Below are 14622 nucleotides of genomic sequence, written 5' to 3' on the forward strand. Positions count from 1 at the left end.
TAAAGTGACACCAGATGACTACAGATGATTGCCTGGGTAAAAAAATATGCAATGAATACCAGACACTTACACTTCATGCTGTGACCTCGAGGGCTGCAGTGGACAAGTACAGGATGTGGTTTTTTACCAGCAAGTGCAGAGCACAGAGCAGTGTACACAAACGGGGAAGCACACTGTTCAACCAGAGTGGCAAAAGCACTGCCATCTGTTGATGAGAAGAAGAACATGGGGCTATTAGCCCAGTCGCTCACAATTTGAATTAGTGTTTTTCATTTAAAATAATAAAAAAAAAACTTAGAAAGCTACACGAAAAATGTTAAAAGTACATTATGAGTGGTAAAGGAACATTCAATAGTATTGTCTGGTGTCATTTTGCCATTGACTTAGGTTTCACAGCACCTGCCTCATCCAATGGTTTCTAAAATGTTATACAGAATGTTTTCTTTGCTTTTTCATGCATATTACTCCATGTAAAAACAATTATCTTCTCAGGTCTCTTGCTATTTTCAATATAACACCTGACAATGGGCATATGAGTGCCTGAAACCGATCATGTTCTAAATAAAAGAACCTTACAACCATAGCGGGATTTTCAACCTCTGGAATTCTTCTGATGCTATTTTTGTTTTGAATAACCAAGTGAAATGTTTTCTTAAGTACAAGTTTTCAGCTGATTTATTTCATTCTACAGATGTGACTGTCATTTTTTAATTAAGAGCTCCTAATAATATTTATATAAATTGTAATTGCAATTTGTCCCATATCCACTGTTTTTTTGTATCATTAGTTAATTATGGTTTTTATACAAATTCAGATTATCATTTATTCCATATCCACATGTAACAACACATAACATGATTGATGAGATCAATACAATTCAATTTAAAAAAATGACTAGGTTTAGCTTCAGCCTAGTGTTGAACACAGGGTGAAGTGTCACTTACTTCTGCAGGTTGTAGTATGGGTCAAAATAAGAAGAAAAGTTCCTACAGTATTGTGTCTGCAAACCAATACTCATTGAGAAATGAGCTGTTGAAGATCACAGTTCACAGCCTCAAATTTGTTTACAGATAAGGCATGATTCACAAGAGATGGCATAGTAAATTACTTCAAAATGTACATGGGGACAACTGTGAATCCTCAAGCAGTTATGCAGGTGAGGTATTAAGAGCACTTCAATATCAGTGTATGGGCAGGAACTGTAGTTGACAGACTCATATGGTCATACTTTTAGCAAATGGATTAATAGGAGCTGTGTATCACTGATTTCTGTATGTGCATAACCAGCACCACTGGAGAACATTGCCCTTGCAAAAACATAATGACTATGGTTTATGCATGAAGGGACATCTCCCCATTTTCTATGTATGATGTGACAATACCTCATTGCCACATTTCATCATTAATGGATTGTTTGAGGAGGTCTGATAGCATGGGCTAACCATTTACTGGATCAGAATCTGTTGGACTACTTGGCTACGAAGATATTTAAAGGTATTGGTGTGTACTCTACCCACTGAAATGTGCAAAAGTTATGAGTGTGTGACCAATGCCTGTGATTCAGTTTGAATGAAGCCAGATGTGTCTGAAAGAGTGCATGACTCACTTTGAAGAAGGGCAGAAGGATGTGTCAAAACATGTGGTAACCATATGCAGCAGTGCATATAGTGCCTACTTCTATGCAAGAGAGATGGGTATGAGAGGAATGATTGACCCACATGTTAAAAGGTACTGGGCTATGGGACAATACATTATAGGAACATTTCTTCAAGTTTTAACCAATAGTACCTTCTGTAGGAATATGTGTCATTTTTTAAAACACCCTGTGTGTGAATTAGAGGGGAATGGGTTTTTGTAATTTCTGTACAGTTGAACTTCATAAAGCGAGTGTAATTCATTTCAGAATGTTACTCATACTGCGAAACAATCGTTAAGTGAAACAGTTTATTCTGTATAAATTAATGTAAAATACGATAATGTGTTCCATGCAGAAAAAGTACTAAACATTTTATCTTATTGATGACATTTATTCAAAGAAAATTATACATACATTATTATTTACTTTACTATTTACAATAGATAACTAATTCTTTTTTACTAGGAAGCTATCTGTAGTAATTTCTTTCTGACAATGCTTCAACACCTTGTGAAAATATGACACAGCATTGTTGTCAAATAAATTTGTAGCATGTATAGTCACTGCTTTATTGAGGTGATGACTTTCAATGTATGATGCAGCTGATTCCCATGCTTTCAGCATTCCTCTTATTGCACCAGAAGATTACTGCTTTGCAGTTACCACCTCCTCCTCCTCTGAAAAACTCCTCTCCAAAACCTTCTGCTGTGAAACACACTGCAACTCCATAAGCTCTTAGGTGGTCATTTCTCGGCTGTAATCTTCCACAAGCTCATCAATATCATTGTTATCCACTTCTAGTTCCATGCTCTTGGCCAAAGACACAATCTCGTTGACAACAGGCTCCACAGGTACTGAATCAAATGCCTCAGAGTCACATTCGACTTTGCACTTTGGCCAAATCTTCTTCCAAGCAGAAGTGTGAGTTCTCTTGGTAACCCCTTCCCATGCCTTTTTGATCATATTGATGCAGGCAACAATGTTGAAGCAATATTTCCAAAACACTCTGAGAGTAAGATTGGTAGCTTCAGTCAACTCAAAGAAATGCTCAAAGAGTGCTTTAGTGTAACATTTCTTAAAGTTATATTAAAAACAAAGATTCCAAGACTTACCAAGCGGGAAAGCGCCGGCAGACAGGCACAATGAACATAACACACAAACACACACACAGAATTACTAGCTTTCGCAACCGATGGTTGCTTCTTCAGGAAAGAGGGAAGGAGAGGGAAAGACGAAAGGATGTGGGTTTTAAGGGAGAGGGTAAGGAGTCATTCCAATCCCGGGAGCGGAAAGACTTCCCTAATATGTCTGCTTGTGTCTGTGTATGTGCGGACTGATATGTGTATGTGTGTGCGAGTGTACACCTGTCCTTTTTTCCCCCCGAAGGGAAGTCTTTCTGCTCCCGGGATTGGAATGACTCCTTACCCTCTCCCTTAAAACCCACATTCTTTCGTCTTTCCCTCTCCTTCCCTCTTTCCTGAAGAAGCAACCATCGGTTGCGAAAGCTAGTAATTCTGTGTGTGTGTGTTGTGTGTTTTGTTCATTGTGCCTGTCTGCCGGCGCTTTCCCGCTTGGTAAGTCTTGGAATCTTTGTTTTTAATATATTTTTACCATGTGGAAATTTCTTAAAGTTAGAAATAATCTGCTGGTCCATAGGCTGGAGTAACGGAGTAGTGCTGAGAGGCAGAAATTGGGTTTTGATGAATTGAAATTCTTCAAGGAGGTGATCTTGTAGGCCTGGAGAATGGGTAGCAGCATTGAGTGGCAAACTCATCCCAAGCAAATATTTATTCACTGAGTGAACAAACGATTCACTGATCCAGTCACAAAGAAGATCACGTGTACCCAAGCCTTGTTGTTGGACTTCCACATCACATTTAACCTCCTCTTCTGGGCTTCACACTTCTTGAAGACTCATCGAGTTTCTGGATGGTAAACAAGCAGTGGTTTAATTTTCCAACTGCCACTTGCATTGGCACAGTATAGCAGTGTGAAAGAGTCTTTCACTGGCTTGTGGCAGGGGAATGTATTCTCCTCTGGTGCTATAAAGGTACGCTTGAACATCTTTTTCCAGAATAGACCTGACTCATCACAATTACAACCTCGCTGCAGCAAATAACCTTCAGAATCTACAAACATCTTGAAGTTACTGATGAAGTTCTCAGCTGCCTTTGTGTGAGAGCTGGCTGCTTTGCTATGCCTCACAATGCTGTGGATGCCGTTTCTTCTCTTAAACTTCTCAAATCATCCTTGGCTTCCCTTAAACATTTTTTTGGCTGCTGACGATCCTGTCATCTTATTAATGAGGCCAGCAAAAAATTATTCTTGCCTTCTCACAAATGATGTTCTGTTTAATAGTGTTGCCTTGGAATTACTTTTCATTTATCCATATAAGGAGCAACATTTCAACAGCATCCAGAATATGAAACTGTTGTTTAGATGCCCTTGTCACTTCCTTTGAAGCATCTGTCTCCTCAATTTTGTCCTTGTTCTTGAGGGTTGTGCACATAGTTGATATAGACCAATTGTATGTGTGTGCTAAACCAGCAACACTCTCACCATGTTCGCATTTTTCAACAATTTTATGTTCCATTTCTGAGATCGTTTCCTTTCTCTTGTAGTTATCTTCTTGTGGCTCTATCTTCAGGGACATTTCTACAATGGTTATTAAAATTTGCACACAAAAAAACACTGTGTGGACACTAGTTTAGAAAAATGTGTGATCACAAGGTTCACTAAGACGATTGCAGAAGGAGCGCTAAACCCAGACTGCAGTATGTAGTAAAGACATTGTTCATATGGTGCAGCCAACAGTGAAAGGTGTTCATATTGTTGAATGTTTCCCCTGCTGCATGTGAACAGCTGGCAACATCACATTAAATTATTGTCACTCATTATGTGAAACATTGCTCATTAAGTGAGTCATTTTTTTGCAATTTGTTTTGCTCATTATGTGAATTGTGCATTATAGTAGGCACTCATTAAGCCGGGTTCCATTGTAATGTAAAAATTAAATTACCATTCAGTTTTGTACAGCAACTATTTTATTAGTATGTAATAGCCATACAAAGTGTATGGTACCCTAAAAAAAAAGAATAGGTTGTAGATAATAACGTCAAATGGAGCTAAATAAAAATATAATGAAGTCTCACCAGTTTTATGATTTCACTTTTTAGGAAGGGTTTCACAAGTGCTAACACTTTGTCAATGAAACCGACTGTGTTGATGACGTGCACCCCTTTCAGTCGGACAGGATGGCAGTCCTGTAAAAGAATAATCACCTTTTTATTGTGTTTCATTTAATCGCTGTCTTCACAATATTCTAAATGAGATGGGTTTTTCTATTTAAATCATATGCTGAATAAGCATTCCAGAAATAGATTACATGTGGAAAATGGAACATAAGCCATGATTGTACCAAAGTAAAAAACGAACGGAAGCTGGAAGATGAAATTTTTCAAAACTCATAATGATCAATATTACAGTCTATCTAAATGACAGTACTCTGTTTTTGATGAAATCAAAGCAATGAAGAAACACAATAATTTTTGCCTACAAAGAAATGCTCAAGTATAAAAAGTACTACCCAACCCCCATAGAACAAATAATTACATTATTTCTTGCCACAGACAGAGGTACAGAGACATTTTGTCTACACACTTTTTGATTACAAATTACAATCATTTGTTTGTCTGTACATTTAAATGTATGAGATGAACAGCAAGACACCCACCACTCGACTCTGGGACACATTCCAAAGTTACTTCTACAACTGTCTAAGAGACTTTGACAACTGTCAATGACTCTCCTTCTGCAATAACATATTACATCTTCCCTACCAAGAAATTCTCAGTCCAGTCACAAATTTTGCTTGATATCCCACACAATCGTACTTCCAATAAGTGTAGGTGTGGTACTGAGTCAAATGCATAGTAAAGTAATAACTCCAGTCATGGTTGAGGTGAAGGTCAAGTATTGTTTAATTCATCCTGCCTCTCATGCTTCAACTGTGTTTGTTGGGTCAACTGTGGATTTGATATAGCCTATAAAAGGAGAGAGAGAAAATGTGTGGAAGTTGCCACTGATTTGACCTATTCACTGACCTGGGTAATGTGTATTAAGTTCGCTCAGCCATACACATTGAAAATTTGCGGGAGAGCCAAAGGTTGTTAACCTTTACAGCACAAGCATGGGCTCTGCAGTACCAGGGTCTTTGCAAGCTCATTGCCCAAATTCTCGGGAGACATTTCACAGTTAGCAGGTTTGAATGGAAAGTAATGATACCATTTATGACTGCTGATGCACAGTGCAATCATATAGTGCAACACGCAGTATACTAACTTGTGAGTTAGGGAGGTGAGCTGGAACCTGCTCGAATCTGTGCACCAGAATGTGTGCCGCCTGAGCGTGGTTTCTAGGCTGTTTTAAATGCTCGTTTAGGAAAATGCTTAGCTGGTCTCCGGATTTCGCCTCAGAGAATATGGTACAAAACAGTTAAAAAACAATAACGCAGAACGTAGTTTATACGATTCACAGACAAGTGGCGCACACGATTTCCCCTCCAAGATACCTTGACGAGTCCAGCGTCAAGATAGGTTCGCACCCAGTTAAATGAAATGTGCCAAACCCTCAAAAGGTTAACCCTTTACTAGACAGGATCAAAACTAGGGAAAAGAAGTTGGTTACGTTTGCTTAACTATGTGGTAAAGTACACGTGTTCCCGCCAGTCGCCATGTGAGGTTATTCAGTGGACCCAGGAACATTGTCAACGTGATCAGTTTGGTGGTTATGGTGTGGCGAGGCACAATACTTCCTGGGTGTACTGGCCTCCAAATCATTTAATGCCGTACACTGACAGGTGTACACTGAGCGTCGCTATGACGCTGTACTTCTTCCCACTGTGCATCTTTTTAGGGGCTCATTCAGCGCTGGTTGAGGTGCTCTTGGAAGGAGAGGATATTCGACAGATGGACTGGCATGTCCGTTCTCCCGACTTAAATCCCATTGTGCACATGTGAGATGCATTGAGGAGACGTGTTCCAGCTCGTCCACTTGTACCAATGAGCATTCAGCAGTCGTCAACCACATTGGTAGGGGAATAGGATGCCCCACCACAAGCTCGCGAAGAGACCATGAGGATAAAATCAGAGAGATTAGAGCCCACACTGAGGCATGCTGACAATCCTTCTATCCACGAACAATACGAGACTGGAATAGAAGGGAGAACCGATAGAGGTACTCAAGGTACCTTCCGCGACACACCGTCAGGTGGCTTGCGGAGTGTAGATGTAGATGTAGATGTAGTTGTAGAACTCCTTACCTATTACAATGTTGTTGCAAAAAAATCAGACAATTCCCCTGTCTGCACAAACGTAGCCTTCAAATCCCTGTCCATCACTTGTTTATATTCTGTCCTCTCCCTATGATTTATCTCGATGAGACCTGGATTTGACACGTAATCAGCATGGCTTCAGAAAACATCGCTCTTGTGCAACGCAGCTAGCTCTTTATTCGCACGAAGTAATGGCCGCTATCGACAGGGGATCTCAAGTTGATTCCGTATTTCTAGATTTCCGGAAAGCTTTTGACACCGTTCCTCACAAGCGACTTCTAATCAAGCTGCGGAGCTATGAGGTATCGTCTCAGTTGTGCGACTGGATTCGTGATTTCGTGTCAGGAAGGTCGCAGTTCGTAGTAATAGACGGCAAATCATCGAGTAAAACTGAAGTGATATCAGGTGTTCCCCGGGGAAGCGTCCTGGGACCTCTACTGTTCCTGATCTATATAAATGACCTGGGTGACAATCTGAGCAGTTCTCTTAGACTGTTCGCAGATGATGCTGTAATTTACCGTCTAGTAAGGTCATCCAAAGACCAGTATCAGCTGCAAAGCGATTTAGAAAAGATTGCTGTATGGTGTGTCAGGTGGCAGTTGACGCTAAATAACGAAAAGTGTGAGATGATCCACATGAGTTCCAAAAGAACTCCGTTGGAATACGATTACTCGATAAATAGTACAATTCTCAAGGCTGTCAATTCAACTAAGTACCTGGGTGTTAAAATTACGAACAACTTCAGTTGGAAGGACCACATAGATAATATTGTCGGGAAGGCGAGCCAAAGGTTGCGTTTCATTGGCAGGACACTTAGAAGATGCAACAAGTCCACTAAAGAGACAGCTTACACTACACTCGTTCGTCCTCTGTTAGAATATTGCTGCGCGGTGTGGGATCCTTACCAGGTGGGATTGACGGAGGACATCGAGAGGGTGCAAAGAAGGGCAGCTCGTTTTGTATTATCGCGTTATAGAGGAGAGAGTGTGGCAGATATGATACACGAGTTGGGATGGAAGTCATTACAGCATAGACGTTTTTCGTCGCGGCGAGAGCTTTTTACGAAATTTCAGTCACCAACTTTCTCTTCCGAATGCGAAAATATTTTGTTGAGCCCAACCTACATAGGTAGGAATGATCATCAAAATAAAATAAGAGAAATCAGAGCTCGAACAGAAAGGTTTAGGTGTTCGTTTTTCCCGCGCGCTGTTCGGGAGTGGAATAGTAGAGAGATAGTATGATTGTGGTTCGATGAACCCTCTGCCAAGCACTTAAATGTGAATTGCAGAGTAGTCCTGTAGATGTCATGTAGATGTAGATGGTGTGTTGTCCGTGATATCCTAATCTAACTCGACACATAATATGTTTAACTGCCAACTTGGCCAGTATATTCCCCAGACTGCTCGCCCGCTGAAAACATGTCACCGATTTCCGAGAGACTGGCGCACCATCATTCAGCCACCACTACGATTGGCAAACTCTGGCATTCATTTGAAGCAGAGTGAAATGGGATACCCTTATCTGTCATGCAACCTCTGTTCGATATGATGCCCGGGCGTTTAGGGCATTTGTTGCTGTTAGAGCTGGCAGCTCTGTATACCAAGTATCATGCCCTGTGCACCCCCAAAACTCATACAAATTTAATTATGTAGCAGGTGGTTATAATTAAACTGTCCCTATATCACACGCTATAACACGGAAACTAATTACCGTAGGAGTACCAAACTTGGCAGCATTAATGTCCATAGTATGCGGCGAATGATTTCCATGCGCCATGGCGCTCCGGTCCCAACTCTTGCCACCAGGTGCCCTGATCAGTAATCGTGATTCATAGTTCACACACCTAACCAGTCGCAGTGCATTTCCTGACGTGTCGATATGATCTCGGACAAAAGGAGCGGGGCTTTATTGGTGAAGCTCTATTATCAAAACAACAGTAATGCTGCAGCTACATTTCGGGGATATCGCCGGCTGAAAGGATTACGGAAGAGTCCTCTTTCTCCATCTGCTGTGCGGAGCATGAAACAGAAGTTCGAAACAACTGGAAAAATGGGCTTCGCTTCGGGAAGAGGCCGACGAACGGTTGCACCACAGGTGGTTGATGAAATCGCTGTTGCGATGGCAGAGAACGCTGCACGCAATTCCCTATCGTCAGGCAGTGCGCGTGCTGTGTCACGACAGTTGAACATCCCGTGGTTCACTGTACGGAAGGTGCTTCGAACCATTCTCAGATGGCATCCGTACAACATCCATGCCGTATAGCAGCTTGCAACACAGGACGCACAATGATGGGTGAGGTGACCACACAGAATTGTCGAGTGTGGGGATCTTCACCTCCAGTCACTGCGCATGAAGTTCCTTTGTATGGTGAACGTGTCACCGTATGGTATGATTTCACGTCTACGTTCGTCATTGGCCCATTCTGTTTTAGCAGATTGGCGCTCAACGACCAAAGACGTGCAGTGTAACTGGCCAGCGTTACTGCGATATGTTCGCCAGCTTGTTATACCCAGCCTTCATGAGAAAGACGCATTGAACTCCACTGTTTTCACGCAAGATGGGGCCCGACCGCACGTCACTCCTGATGTTCACCTGGTTTTCCGGAACACATTTGGAAACGATAGAATAATCAACCGATCGTTTCCAAATGCTTTCCAGGTCACCTGATCTCGCTCCCTGTGATTGTTGTGGAGTAACCTGAAGGACAAGGTTTACCACGGAATATTCATACATGTGATGGTCTGAAATGCAGCATATCAAGAGAGGTAGCCAGGATACCTACGGACATGCTTCGTTCTGCTGTGCAGAAGGCAATCCTGCGCTTTCAGTCTCTTTTGGACACTGTTGGGCGTCATATTGAGGCTCGTTTGTAGGCAATGGTACCGATATGTAATGGTATGAGGCACCGTAGCAGCACATTAAAAGTATTTCAGCTGAATTGATTCAGCATGATTTCTCTTCCCCATGTCCTTGATAATGCTACCAAGTTTGGTACCCGAACGGTAACTAGTTTCCGTCTCATAATGTGTTAAAGGGGGAAAGTTTAATTATAACAACCAGGTACTGTTCTTACATTACTGTATAGACACGATAAGTTATTTGCTATCCTACAACGTACAGAAATTTTAATGATTCAGATGGCTCTGAGCACTATGGGACTTAACATCTGAGGTCATCAGTCCCCTAGAACTTAGAACTACTTAAACCTAACTAACTTAAGGACATCGCACACATCCATGCCCGAGGCAGGATTCGAACCTGCGACCGTAGCGGTCGCGCGGTTCCAGATTGTAGCGCCTAGAAACGCTCGGCCACCCGGGCCGGCGAAATTTTAATGATCAGCAGCTACTGATCCATAGGAAATAAAAAATATTAAAGTAGAAAAACCGGTGAGTATATGCCTATAGCCTACGTTGTTCCTCATACTATTTCGCGGACGGTCAGATATTAACGCTATAGGCAGCTGAGTGTTCTGACAGGCCTGTGGAACACTGCACCGCACGGAACGCAACGAGGGCGACCTGACCGAAGGTCACGTTTCCGCTGTTTTGTGCTTTGGGGAAGTCAGCACCTGGGGGCGAGACGCTCCAGCGAACCTAAGTTCAATGCCATCCAGATGTGTGCCGTAGCGGAACCACGGCCAAGGTCAGTAATACATTGTCAGATGGCGTAGGTGGAGCAGACTCACGGAAGCCGTGTCTGAGAAGTGCGCGAGGACAAGCTACTGCCAACTCCTCTCGCGACTAGGGTATCCATGCCAGGAAGAAATATTGTAAAGAACAAGGGAACAACCGTTGCTTAATGACAGTGGTGTACTGTCTTAGTAGTGTCGTGGGCTGGAAACCCCTCCGTAAGACTACGTGAGGGTTGCAGAAAAAAAAATTAGGTCACATTATCTCTTTCACAAACATTCATTTTTTTGTAAAGCCCTGACACCAGTTTTGTAAAGGCTTCGTCGATACTGCTGTGGATGCCGAGACGCCATTGTTGCGGTAGGCCGAGTTTGTGAGTTCGTGAAATGGCTTCTGGTGCAGTACACCTCTAAGACAATTTCTCTCTCCCACTATCATACAGCTATGCCTTAGGGTTAGGTAACAGGATTGGAGAACGAAGGTTCTACAAAAGTCCGACAAATTAGTAACAAAGTCACACAAATGAGTTAAAAGGCTTACTTATCTTTGTGGCTAGTTGAAATATGAAGTCTGCAACACTGCTTGTAATATAACATAAAAAAGCCCCTCAGTGTCTAAGTGTCAATAATCGTAGGTAAACTTCACAGTACATAGCAAATACAATTACAACTGACTGGTCGGAGTTCACTAACGACGTTCCCTGTCTAAGTCAGCCCTGGATAATGATCTATAACCAGGTGAGAGCTGCTCTTCTATCTTCCGAGCAGGCTTCTGTCTGTTATCGTCTGATCATTGGCGAATTGTTCTCGGCCGGCAATTGGCCGCCGGCTGGAGTGGCCGAGCGGCTCTAGGCGCTACAGTCTGGAACCGTGCGACCGCTACGGTCGCAGGTTCGAATCCTGCCTCGGGCATGGATGAGTGTGATGTCCTTAGGTTAGTTAGGTTTAAGTAGTTCTAAGTTCTAGGGGACTGATGACCACAGAAGTTAAGTCCCATTGTGCTCAGAGCCGTTTGAACCATTTGGCAATTGGCCGAAGTGACGTCGATATCTTCATACTCACCGCCGGCTGTGGCGCTGATGGAACTCGCGCAACTGCCGAGTCTCTATGGCAATCGCACCAGCTGGCATTTTTGCGCTGTGGTGCTTTTGCCCTGGCTGTGTCCTGTGCGAACGACACAGCACATTTTATTTAAATCTCATACCTTTCTTGTATTATTATTGACCGATGGTCGTGGATTACATCCTTACTGTGTCATATAAATGCATAACTTATTGCTTACCTTCGTCGCAAAATGTTCAGCGCACTAATGAGTAGGATGATCAAGCTCACTGACGCAACGGTGTTCTGTAAGTTAGCAGTGGCGACTAAAAAATGTCGTTCCCTGCAGGTCCACGTGGAGTTCATGTTGCCGAGACTGACATGTCGCGCAAGTACAAAAATAATGTGCCGTGAGATAAGTTACTATTTTAAATTGGGATCACCGAACTCCAGTTCCAGCTAGTCTAGCGTGACTCAAAAGAACTAACTTATACAAGGATTCGCCCTCCCCTTTCCGGGAGTGAATGAAAGATGAGAAAAAAATTAAAAAGAAAAGAATTACACTATCAGTCTTGCCCTCCTTGTTGTCGGTGTTTTTCATATATTCCTCTCTTCGCCGGTTCCGCGAAGAACCTCTGCTTTTCTCTCATCAGTCCACATCATCAACAAGATTCTATAGCACCACACACCCAACGCTTCGACTTGACTCTTTTCCGGTTTTCTGCAATCTTTGATTCGCGTTCATACAATGCTATGCTCCAAACGAACATTCTTTGAAATACCTTCCTCAGATAGGGGGATCTTTGACACTAGAAGACTTCTTTTAGCCAGATATGCCCTCTTCGCCTGTGTTAATCTGCTTTCTATGTCTTCCTCGCTCAGTCCGTCACGTATTATTTTGCGTCCAAGGCAGCAGAATTCCACAACTTCGTGACACCAAGTTTGATGTTAAGTTCACAGCTAATCTCAACACTTCCGTTTTTCTTCGGTTTACTCTCAATCTAACGTAAGGGGTCAACAGATAATTCAGCCCATTCAGCAGATCTGAGCAATATGGGACTTAGGTCATCAGTTCCCTAGAACTTAGAACTACTTAAACCTAACTAACCTAAGGACATCACACTCATCCATGCCCGAGGCAGGATTCGAACCTGCGCCCGTAGCAACAGCGCGGTTCCAGACTGAAGCGCCTAGAACCGCTCGGCAACAACGGCCGGCGCAGATCATGTAATTCTTCTTCACTTTCACAGAGGATAGCATTGTCACCAGTGAATCTAATCATTGATGTCCTTTCTCCCTGAATTTTAATCCCATTCCTGAAACATATATATATTTTTTAATTTCCGTTATCGCTTCTTCAGTGGATATACTGAACAGTAGGGGAGAAGGACTACACCCCTGTCTTATATTCTTCGTATTTCGAGTGCTGCGTTCTTAGCTTTTCATTCTTGGTTCTTTCTCTTGCTCCTTGTATAAACTGTGTTTCAGCTGTCTTTCTTTATAGCTTACATCTATTTTCTCAGAATTTCGGACGCTTTTTCCATGTCGGCAAATCGTCTGAAGGTGTCTTGACTTTTTTTCTGGTCTTGATTCCATTATCATTCGTTACGTCAGAGCTGCCTCTCTCGCGGCCTTCCTTTCCTAAATCCAAATTAATCGTCATCTAACAGATTCTCAGTTTTGTGTATGGAACGGTTTAAAGTAGAATGACCATATTAAAATAATAGTAGGAAACACAGAAGCCAGGCTGAGATTCACTGCAAGAACAGCTCAGAAAGGGTGGTCCTTCCACGAAGGAGCTAGCTTACAAAACACTCATTCGACCGATAGTTTAATATTGTTCCTCAGTTTGTGACCCTTAGCACGTAGGATTCATAAATACGAAAGATACAAAGAAGAGCAAAGCCTATCGTTACAACTTCGTATAGTAATCAAGATAGCCATACAGAGATGCTCATATAATTCCAGCAGCAAGCGCTACGGAGCGTAGCTTTGCAAAGGTCCCGAGTTCGAGTCTCGGTCTGGCACACAGTTTTAATCTGCCAGGAAATTTCAAATCAGCGTACACTCCGCTGCAGGGTGAAGATTTCATTCTGGAAACTATTTGTTGTTTAATGAGGACTTTTTCACAATTAGTCTCGGTGAAAACTAAATTACGATATCTTAAACACCTGAAGTGAACAGCTTAGCTGAATCCCCCGTGTTCTGATTAAATTTGATTATTAGCAGATGTATGCATATTCCTGACCTCTTGAAACCTAACACACCTCATTTCGTCCGCTTACAGTAAATGGAAGACTCACAATAAGGAAGTTCGCAAGCGGAAACATTATATTCCAAGTGAATATTAAATAGGCGGTAATCCCCGCTGAAGATAAGTAATTTTCGAAACGTGTCTGAAAATTAAAATAAGTAAAAATGGAGGTATGTGTGTAGGCGGCTGTTTTGGCGCAGCTGTAGATTGTCTGGACAAATCTTGACCAAGCTTGGTAAGCACACTTACTACCTCGAAAAAATGCTTTGGATCTAAGAAATCGGGGCTGGCGGTGTGAACGGAATAACAAGATATCCGATGTGGAGAAATAGCACACCAGTTGCGTTCAAAACCATTTTTTAACGCAAGCGTGCTGTTTCTTCACATCTGCGTTCTTCAAAAAACAGCTGCTGAAAAATATGACCATAATCTAAATGACAAGGTTGGATTTTGTGATGGGCGGACCATGTAAGGGGATATGCTGACTTAATGGGCGCTCGGTGCATCACGCGATTTTGAACGGGAAACTCAATTTTTTTCATACATTTTGAATATGCCCCCTTGATATGTACGGCATGTGTCAATGCGGTGTTCAAAAATTGCTCCCACACTGCAGCGAGTGTGTCTTCAGTTGCAGTTTCCACAGCTGCTGTTATGCGACGTCTCAGTTCATTCATTGTTGTTGGTAACGGAGGCACATAAACCGAGTCTTTTATAAACTCCCACAA

The 14622-nt window shown here is 42.3% G+C and overlaps 1 protein-coding gene across 1 annotated transcript in view; it reads right to left on the reverse strand.

The window, feature by feature from the left end:
• LOC126284972 (alpha-tocopherol transfer protein-like) overlaps nt 1-14622 on the reverse strand; it is a 257511-nt gene that overhangs the window by 17828 nt on the left and 225061 nt on the right. Inside the window, exon 5 of the mRNA XM_049984250.1 lies at nt 4789-4899. Within this exon, the coding sequence (XP_049840207.1) occupies nt 4789-4899 (111 nt within the window). The remainder of the gene's footprint in view (nt 1-4788; nt 4900-14622) is intronic.

Source organism: Schistocerca gregaria, chromosome 8, assembly GCF_023897955.1.
Source record: "Schistocerca gregaria isolate iqSchGreg1 chromosome 8, iqSchGreg1.2, whole genome shotgun sequence".
In the NCBI taxonomy this organism is placed as follows: Eukaryota; Metazoa; Arthropoda; class Insecta; order Orthoptera; family Acrididae; genus Schistocerca; species Schistocerca gregaria.